A 10,094-nucleotide genomic window follows, 5' to 3' on the forward strand; every position below is an offset into this window, starting at 1 on the left:
TGCCGAGTATATATCACAACCGTAAATCTTTGAATTTCTTTGGATATTTATGTACTGGCTTTTTGTGAATCCGTTTTCCAATATAAAAGCAAGAGCACTGTCGGGTGACATTTGTTTTGGTTCATCCGTAAAAAGTTTTTTTTTATATGATCAATACTCCCACAATTCCCAGCTGCTTTTAAAACAATAGCCAAATTCTTTTCATTTGATTTTTTAGCTGAAACTGTGGCTGCATGTATGAGTAAGGGAGATGAATTGTTATTCTCTTCAGAAATTTCGGCGGCTAATTTTTTTTTTAGACGTGGACCAGCGCTTTCGTAATCACATTTTGGGCGACCCATTTTATTTGTTAAGGCATATTGACCAGTGATGTCAATGAATAAGCTTTTGGCAAGCCATTCCGAGTGTTTTATCTTAAACCTTTCAAGAGTTGAATTACACTTCGGCAGGTGCTCACGAATGTAATTTACAAAGCCTTTAACTTTCTCATTTATTAAGCTTATGTTCTCCTCATCTAAGTGTTTTTGTGCAATATTTGCCAATATATGTTGTTGAACTGCGTCGACTGAGCGATTGTTGTTGCTCCAAATGTCCACCAGATTAGCACGACTAAACTCATATTGTTCTAGAAAAATTAAATTTGATCGAAAACGTGTGGATTCGGACAAAAAAGATTAGTTTCATATTAATCTGTACAAATTTGTTAATAACTCTGCATATAAAACCTTTTGCAACGCTTTGACATACAAAAGTACTGATCCACGAAACACAACTACGCTTGTTAAGTTCATTCTGAAAATACACATTTACAAAACACGGTACAACTAAACAGAAACACATAAAAACGATACAATTATAAATAAACTATAGTTTTCAATACCTGGACAACCGTTTTCCATATTAAATCTTTTCACTTTTGTGTAAACTTTCGCCAAAACAAACAATTAAAGTTGCCAAACTTTTGCCGCCAATTTCCTACGAAACATATGGTATATAAACAGCTGACTTTAACAGCGCCCTAACAGAAAACTATTGCGTCAAATGTTAAAGTTAAATATTTTTTTGTCTAACTAGAATGTTTAAAAAATAAAAAATAACAAAATTTTGAAATACCTAAAAAAAAAAAAAATTGACTTTATAAAATTTAAAAAAAAACCACAGCGCGCTGGAGAAAAATAAACAAAAATTGAGTTCCTCGGCTTTAGCTTATTGTGGACACGTCTTTAAATCGGAGGTGCATTCAATGTGACTTATTTTTAAGTTTTTAAATGTTGTGGAATTTTTTGCGACCTTTGTGTTGTTATATAAAAATTTAATCAGGCTTTAGGTCATTTTATTTTTCCAAATAAAAAAGAAACATTGTTTTTATGTTTATTTTTATTTATTTTCCGATATATTTCGGTTGCGCAGCGGCAACCGTCTTCAGGGCAACTACAATAAAATACAAGAACATTTAACAATTATGTGACATTTAACAAAATTTTTTTTTGTTACATACATTATTTAATACGTCAGCACCGTTTGACGTGGAGTTACGAACTAATTCTTGTCAAGTAAATGTCTGTATATGTGAGCGCAGTTGTCAGTATCAGTCTTAAAGTTAAGTCGTGTGGCGCTCGGTGTATTGATGATATGTAACATCTCCATGGTCAACCTTTTGTTGTAGTGTCGCTCTTCATCTAATATTGTCGTCTCTTCGAAATTCGGTGCATGGCCACTAGTTGCACAGTGTGTCATTAGTGCTGTTTTTGGTGTGTCTGTGTAATGCCTCATTTTATAGTCCGATTTGTGTTGGGAAATCCTAGTTTTTAATTTTTGTTTTGTCGACCCTATGTATATCTTATTGCACGGTATGTTTCCTTGTCAATTGCATGGGATTTTGTATATCACATTGCTTCTATTAGTCATCTCTATCTTGGATTTTGTTTTGTTGAATACATTTTTGAGGGTATTGTCCGGTTTATGTGCTATTTTTATTCCATCTTTGTCATAACAATCCGAATGTGATAGTCTTTCCGATAATTTGGGTACATAAGTGCCCGATATATATGTTTTTTCATTCTTAGTTTTGTCAATGGTGGATTTATGTTTTTTAAATAATGTCCTGATTACGTTATCCGGAAAATCGTTGTCCTTTAAAATATTTATTATTTTCATCTTCGTTTCTTTATGGTTTATTTTATCCAAAATGTTCAGCATCCGTTGGATACAGCTGTGTCTAATGCTAAATCCGTTGGTATGCTTGGAAATAATGATACCACGTCAAACGAAATTAATTGTTCATCGTCACAAATGTATGTGTTATTTATGCATTGTTTGAATTCAGTTGTGTTTTTTATGTTATATTTCGAGTCCAATGTTAAATTCCTTAAAATTTGTATAATGTATTTACAAACTCCATAGGATGGTGAGCCAATTGATGAACAAATTGGTCTCAATGGTGTCCCTTCTTTGTGTATTTTTGGTGGTCCATATATTCTTGGAGAGATCGCCGTAGTTGTCGTCATTCTGTTCTTTTCAATCTTTGAGATAACCCCCATCTTATGTAACCCCCATCTTAAAAATATCACATCGTGTGGTATTTTTGATAAAATTGGGAATTAATTTAGATTTTCTACATTTTAACAGAAATTTTAAACTACTTTTCAGTCTTACTAATTTCTTGGAGGTTTCTGTTAAAATGTAGAAAATCTAAATTAATTCCCAATTTTATCAAAAATACCACACGATGTGATAATATTTTTAAGTTTGACAATAACACATTTCCAGACATTGACAAAACATTGGACAGATATACATATTTCTTTCACACAAAAATATTTAACCTTCTTATAAAACATAAACATAACACTGTCATAAGAATCAACAAAAAATTAGCTGAGACAAAAAAAACTCTTGGAAAACAGCTGGACGAACAGAGCATGAGCGCATTTTTGGAGAGAGAACAAAACGCAGTAAAAAGACTAACAAAAACATTGCGGGAAAATCATGAAATGAAACATGAGAAACTAAACAACAAACGGAACTTTGCTCTCTTGAACAACAACAGAACTGACGATTGGTTTGTAAATGAGACAGAATTGGAATTCCCGCCGGATATAAAATCATTACTCTCAAAGGGTCCAAAGTTTGCTCTTCCCATAGAACACGAGAAGCTCCCTCTCATTAAATACATTGCCGATGGAGAAGAAATAGTTCAGACAATTAAGGAAAAAGAGAAACAAGAGGCAGCGCGTACTGCATTCTCTTTAATGGTTAAAGAGCATAGAGCGATGAAATATATAAATGCAACAGATCGTGCAATATTAAATATAACTCAACGGACATACAAATTTCTTAAACAACATGACGATATTTTGATACTAACATCTGACAAAGGAAATAAAACGGTAGCAATGAAAAAGATAGATTATGACCATAGAATGATGGACATTTTGTCGGATCCAAACACCTATAGAATCCTCAGGAAAGACCCAACAACACGATTAAAGACAAAGAACAACAATCTGGTGGACAAACTACATAATATGGGGGTTATCTCAAAGATTGAAAAGAACAGAATGACGACAACTACGGCGATCTCTCCAAGAATATATGGACCACCAAAAATACACAAAGAAGGGACACCATTGAGACCAATTTGTTCATCAATTGGCTCACCATCCTATGGAGTTTGTAAATACATTATACAAATTTTAAGGAATTTAACATTGGACTCGAAATATAACATAAAAAACACAACTGAATTCAAACAATGCATAAATAACACATACATTTGTGACGATGAACAATTAATTTCGTTTGACGTGGTATCATTATTTCCAAGCATACCAACGGATTTAGCATTAGACACAGCTGTATCCAACAGATGCTGAACATTTCGGATAAAATAAACCATAAAGGAACGAAGATGGAAATAATAAATATTTTAAAGGACAACGATTTTCCGGATAACGTAATCAGGACATTATTTAAAAAACATAAATCCACCATTGACAAAACTAAGAATGAAAAAACATATATATCGGGCACTTATGTACCCAAATTATCGGAAAGACTATCACATTCGGATTGTTATGACAAAGATGGAATAAAAATAGCACATAAACCGGACAATACCCTCAAAAATGTATTCAACAAAACAAAATCCAAGATAGAGATGACTAATAGAAGCAATGTGATATACAAAATCCCATGCAATGGACAAGGAAACATACCGTGCATTAAGATATACACAGGGACGATAAAATCAAAATTAAAAACTAGGATTTCCCAACACAAATCGGACTATAAAATGAGGCATTACACAGACACACCAAAAACAGCACTAATGACACACTGTGCAACTAGTGGCCATGCACCGAATTTCGAAGAGACGACAATATTAGATGAAGAGCGACACTACAACAAAAGGTTGACCATGGAGATGTTACATATCATCAATACACCGAGCACCACACGACTTAACTTTAAGACTGATACTGACAACTGCGCTCACATATACAGACATTTACTTGACAAGAATTAGTTCGTAACTCCACGTAAAACGGTGCTGACGTATTAAATAATGTATGTTACAAAAAAAAATTTTTGTTAAATGTCACATAATTGTTAAATGTTCTTGTATTTTATTGTAGTTGCCCTGAAGACGGTTGCCGGAAAATAAATAAAAATAAACATAAAAACAATGTTTCATTTTTATTTGGAAAAATAAAATGACCTAAAGCCTGATCAAATTTTTATATAAGTTTTTAAATTTTAAATTTTAAATTAAATTAAATTTTAAATTGTCATATACATTAAGACATGATCTTTTAAATTTCATCCTTAACGTTGCACTCGTTTGATTTTCCTACCGTGGACTCAAGTTATTGTAGATTTATTCAATTATTTATTTTATCGCAGACTCTTTCTATGAATAATGAATGTGTTCAATTTGTATAACAATTGAAAAATTACTTGTACTCTTTGTGTTCGTTACAGTTTCATGGTTTTTGAATGATTGCTGACAGATCTAAAGCCTCCTTGATGCTTTGAGTACGCGATTTTATAATAACTAAGTAGTAACACACAAACAGAAATGTATCAACAACTTTATTTTCCATACGGTTTTAAAAAACTTTAAAAGTTTACAATTTACTTTTCATTTTTAACTATCATGAAATAAAGGTCCAAGATTTGCTCTTCCCATAGAACACGAGAAACTATCTCTCATTAAATACATTGCCGATGGAAAAAATTATTCGTTATCCACTAACGTTTCCATTATCCCCGACGCAACTACCTTTCAACATTGCTTCATCGGAGGAAACTTCACCTACGTTAGGGTTCGAACACGAGCACAACAGAATTGTAGTTTAAGTAGGTCTCCATTGAGCCACCGATGGAGAAGAAATGGTTCAGACGATTAGGGAAAAAGAGAAATAAGAGGCAGCGCGTACTGCGTTCTCTCTAATGGTTAAAGAGCATAGAGCGACGAAAAACATAAATGCAATATAAAATATAAATCAACGGACATACAAATTTTTTAAACAACATGACGATATTTTGATATTAATATCTGACAAAGGGAATAAGATGGTAACAATAAAAAAGATTGATTATGACCATAGAATGATGGACATTCTGTCGGATCTAAACACCTATAGAATCCTCAGGAAAAACCCAACAACACGATTACAGACAAAGAACAACAATCTGGTGGACAAACTAAATAAGATGGTTGTTATTTCAAAGATTGAAAAGAACAGAATGATGACAACTCCGGCGATCTCTCCACGAATATATGGACTACCAAAAATACCCATGAAGGGACACCATTGAGATCAATTTGTTCGTCAATTGACTCACCATCTTATGGACTTTGTAAATACATTATACAAATTTTAAAGAATATAACAATGGACTCGAAATATAACATAAAAAACGCAACTGAATTCAAACGACGCACAATACAGGAATACACAAGGATACCAAAAGCTTTATTTATGGAAATAGTAAAATTCTGCATCCAAGAGAACAGATATTTTACCAACAAGGACCAAACCTTCATACAATTAAAAGGAATGCCGATGGGATTTTTGGCCTCACCTGTCTTTGCGGACATCGTTATGGAAAATCTTCTGGTCAATACCATGGATAAACTAACCATACCGACAAGATTATTGACGAAATATGCAGATGATATTTTTTTAATAACACACCAAGATGACATCGACAACACACTGGACACCCTAAATTCTTTTGACAGGAATATTAAATTCACTATGGAGCTGAAAGACAATGGAAAACTCTCGTAAATCCCCCCATTGACAAAACCAAAAATAAAATGAAGCAAGTAAGTCGACTCGTCGACTTGGGTATACCATACACCTGGTGAAACAAATATTTCAAATTTCGAAGACCAAATGTATGTCTATTAAATTGTTTTTACATGTCTTATACTATGTGCTATCTCGCTCACTCTACAAACACACGAGCACTCTAGCGCCGCTACTAGCCAACGTCCAATTCTGGCCTTGTGGACCGCGTAGTAAAATACGTTCATACGCATATTTTACATGTTAGTTTGGTAGAAATAGATAATATAAATTAGTCTGCCAAATTTAAATGCGATAGTCAAAAAACTAAAGGAGGAAATCGTTTTTTTCTAAATTATGGAGGCGGAAGTGGGCGTGGCAAAATGTGAAAATATCTAAATTCTCCGCGCATACTATGCCAGTATACATACTAAACTTGGTGACTTTAGCTTTGTTAGTTTTTGATAAAATCAGTTTTGTTTAATTTGCGGGGGCGGAAGTGGGCGTGGCAAAATGTTTAAATAGCCAATATCTGCGCGTCTATTAAGCTAGTCTACATACTAAATTTGATGTCGGTAGCTATCATAGTTTTTAAGGAAATCACTTTTATGTAAATTCCGGGGGCGGAAGGGGGCGTGGCAAAAAGTTTAAACAATTAGTTTATGCGCAGGGGGGCGTAAGGGGGCGTGGCAAAAAGTTTGAACAGTTAATTTCTGCGCACTAACTAATCGGGTATACAAACTAAATTTGATGTCTCTAGCTGTCATACTTTTTAATAAAAACAGTTTTATGTGATTCCTGGGGGCGTAAGGGGGCGTGGCCGAAATTCCAATTAACTCTGAACATGTGCATACTACACGAGTATACATACCAAATTTGGTGGCTCTAGCTCTTATAGTCTCCGAGATCTGCGTGTTCATACAGACGGACAGACAGACGGACAGACAGACGGACGGACGGACGGACGGACAGACGGACATGGCTAGATCGACTCGGCTGTTGATCCTGATCAAGAATATATATACTTTATAGGGTCGGAGAAGCTTCCTTCTGCCTGTTACATACATTTTGGCGACTTTAATATACCATTTCACCCTATGGGTGTATGGTATAAAAACCTACTTATCTGTCAGCTATGTACCTAAACTATCAGAAAGACTAGCATTGTTATGATTGTATTGTTATGACAAAAATCAAAAAAAAAAAAAAAAAAAATAGCACACAAACCTGACAATACCCTCAAACATATATTCAACAAAACAAAATCCAAGATAGAGATGACAAATACAAGTAATGTAATACACAAAATTCCATGCAATGGACAAGGAAACATACCGTGCAATAAGATATACATAGGGACAACCAAGTCGAAATTAAAAACTAGGATCACACAACACAAATCTGACTGTAAAACCAGAAGGCCGGGGCTAACTTCGACCGCGTCGAAGTTTGTATACCCTTGCAACTTTTTTGGTAACTATTTCCTTACCTATTAGCCATCAATGTGGAAGAACATTTTATCTAAAAATGCGTTTGTTTGCGAAAGAATGGCCTACAATCATAGGAAATAACGAAGATATCGTTCCTATGGGAGCTATATGATATAGTCACCCGATGTTTATCAAATTCGGCACAGTCATTAACAGATATATTAAATAAAGAAATGTTTAATTTGAAAGCAATCGCGTTAAAAGTAACGAAGTTATTTACAAAAGTCACAGTTTTCGAACGATCGTTTTTATGGGAGCTATATGATATAGTCGCCCGATCTTGATCAAATTTCGCACAGTCATTAACAGATTAATTAAACCAACAAATGTTTAATTTGAAAGCAATCGCGTCAATAGTAACGAAGTTATTTACAAAAGTCACAGTCTTCGACCGATCGTTCCAATGGGAGCTATATGATATAGTCATCCGATCTTGATCAAGTTTGGCACAGTCGTTTATAGGCGTAATAAACTGTATAATATTAAGCTTCACGATAATAGCACAGAAAAATAACGAATTTATTGAGAAAAGTCACTGTTCGTGACTTTGGGGTTTGTATGGGAGCTATATGAATTAGTGGTCCGATCCGGCTGAATACGAGATGTACAACCCCTGCGAAATTTCTGCTCTGTAGCTCTTACGGTCTAGGAGGAGTTTGCGTTGATCCAGACGGACATATATATACAGATATTTACTTGAGAAGAATTACTTCTTAACTCCACGTCGAACGATGCTGACATGTCTAATAATGTATGTCACAAGTTTCTTAAGTGTCACATAATTGTTAAATGTTCTTGTATTCTATTGTAGTTGCCCTGAAGACAGTTGCCGCTGTGCAACCGAAATATATCGGTAAAAAAATTTAATTAAAAACTGCGGTTTTTTATTTTTATATGAATCAAATGACCTGAAGCCTGATGACAAGAAAAAAAATGTCATGAAATATATATTACTTTAACATCTGTAGCGCAACACTAAAATATTATTTAGCAACTATTAGTTATTTACAGGTTTTGAGTCTCTGTTTTCTCACTCATGTTTATAATTAACGTCTTATTACCAATGTGATTTATTGCAGAATTACGACTACCACCCAAATCGACAACAATTCCAACGCCCCACGTGCACACAACAATTAAGCCGCGTCGGAAACAGCAATCCGGCTACAATAAGGGACTGAATGAAGTGGTGCGTGCCAAAGAAACCCATTTCTTAAATCAAATGCGGCAAGAGACCGGCATATTTGGCGCTGGAGTTGGTGTATCCCAAAGCACCAGTGGCGGCAATGCTGGGGATAGCGCGCGGAGTGGAAACATCAACAGCATGATTAACGGTGCAGAAGGTAATTTGCGATTTAAAAAATTCCACAAGTGCAGGGAAGGAAGACGAACATGTTGTTACAAACATTTACGCCATCCCCTTAACGTAATATCTGTATACGTCTGGCCGAAGTATAAACAAGTAAGGGTTGTTTTCAGACTCCGTTTGTTTGAGCTCTGGATTGAGTCGTACATTGGTCTCAGACTTTGGATTCTAATGTACTTCCCATTCTGTTTATAGTAGTGTTATTGGTTCTTCTACTTTACAGAGGTGTGTTGTACAGATACTGTCTATTGTGAAACTAGCTCAATGGGTTGGCTTAAAAAATATTACATTTAAGGTCGGGGTTCTTTCTCCTCTCTTTACCTTCCCATTCAAACATTATACAATAAAAGGAAAGTGCGCTGTAACAGAAGCTAAATAATAAACACAATTAATTGACACACACATCAATTGACTTTCACAATGAATCCTTCAGGATCCCTGATACCGCAATGTTGGCTGTAATGATGCGGTATTTTGTTATTTCCAGTTTCTTCTAGAACCGTCTGATATTGTAGTCCGATCCTGATGATTTTCATACTTTATCTTACCCGGGTAATAAAAAGACCCAAAAATTTCATTCCGATAGCTCTTAAGATGGCTGAGTAAAACGCATACGCACCGACGGACAGATAGACGGACATGGCTATATCGACTCAGCTTCTCATGCTGATCAAGAATATATATACTTTATGGGATCGGAAACGTCTCCTTCTGTGCGTTACAAACAAGGGTATAAACCAGGAATCAACTCTAAATTTTAATGTTTATTTCCACTGAAAATCTTCATCTCGCCCTCACTGTACGCCTCATGCATAAGTGCGCCTGAAGCGTAAGCGAGCGACAGACTAAGAAAATTACATAGATGTCTCTTTACCAATAATAACAGGGAATCAAATAAAAGAATGTTTATAGTCTACGCTAATATAAAACTTGGCATAT

The 10,094-nt window shown here is 34.8% G+C and overlaps 1 protein-coding gene across 1 annotated transcript in view; it reads left to right on the forward strand.

Annotated features, from left to right (window-relative positions):
• DIP-lambda (Dpr-interacting protein lambda) overlaps positions 1-9,557 on the forward strand; it is a 206,339-nt gene extending 196,782 nt beyond the window's left edge. The window contains exons 7-8 of the mRNA XM_068293340.1: positions 8,869-9,132; positions 9,269-9,557. Coding sequence (XP_068149441.1) covers positions 8,869-9,132; positions 9,269-9,327 — 323 coding nt within the window. The 3' untranslated portion in view covers positions 9,328-9,557. The remainder of the gene's footprint in view (positions 1-8,868; positions 9,133-9,268) is intronic.
• Positions 9,558-10,094: the final 537 nt, after the last annotated feature.

The sequence above is a fragment of the Drosophila tropicalis genome, unplaced genomic scaffold (assembly GCF_018151085.1).
Source record: "Drosophila tropicalis isolate 14030-0801.00 unplaced genomic scaffold, ASM1815108v1 contig_1, whole genome shotgun sequence".
Lineage (NCBI taxonomy): Eukaryota > Metazoa > Arthropoda > Insecta > Diptera > Drosophilidae > Drosophila > Drosophila tropicalis.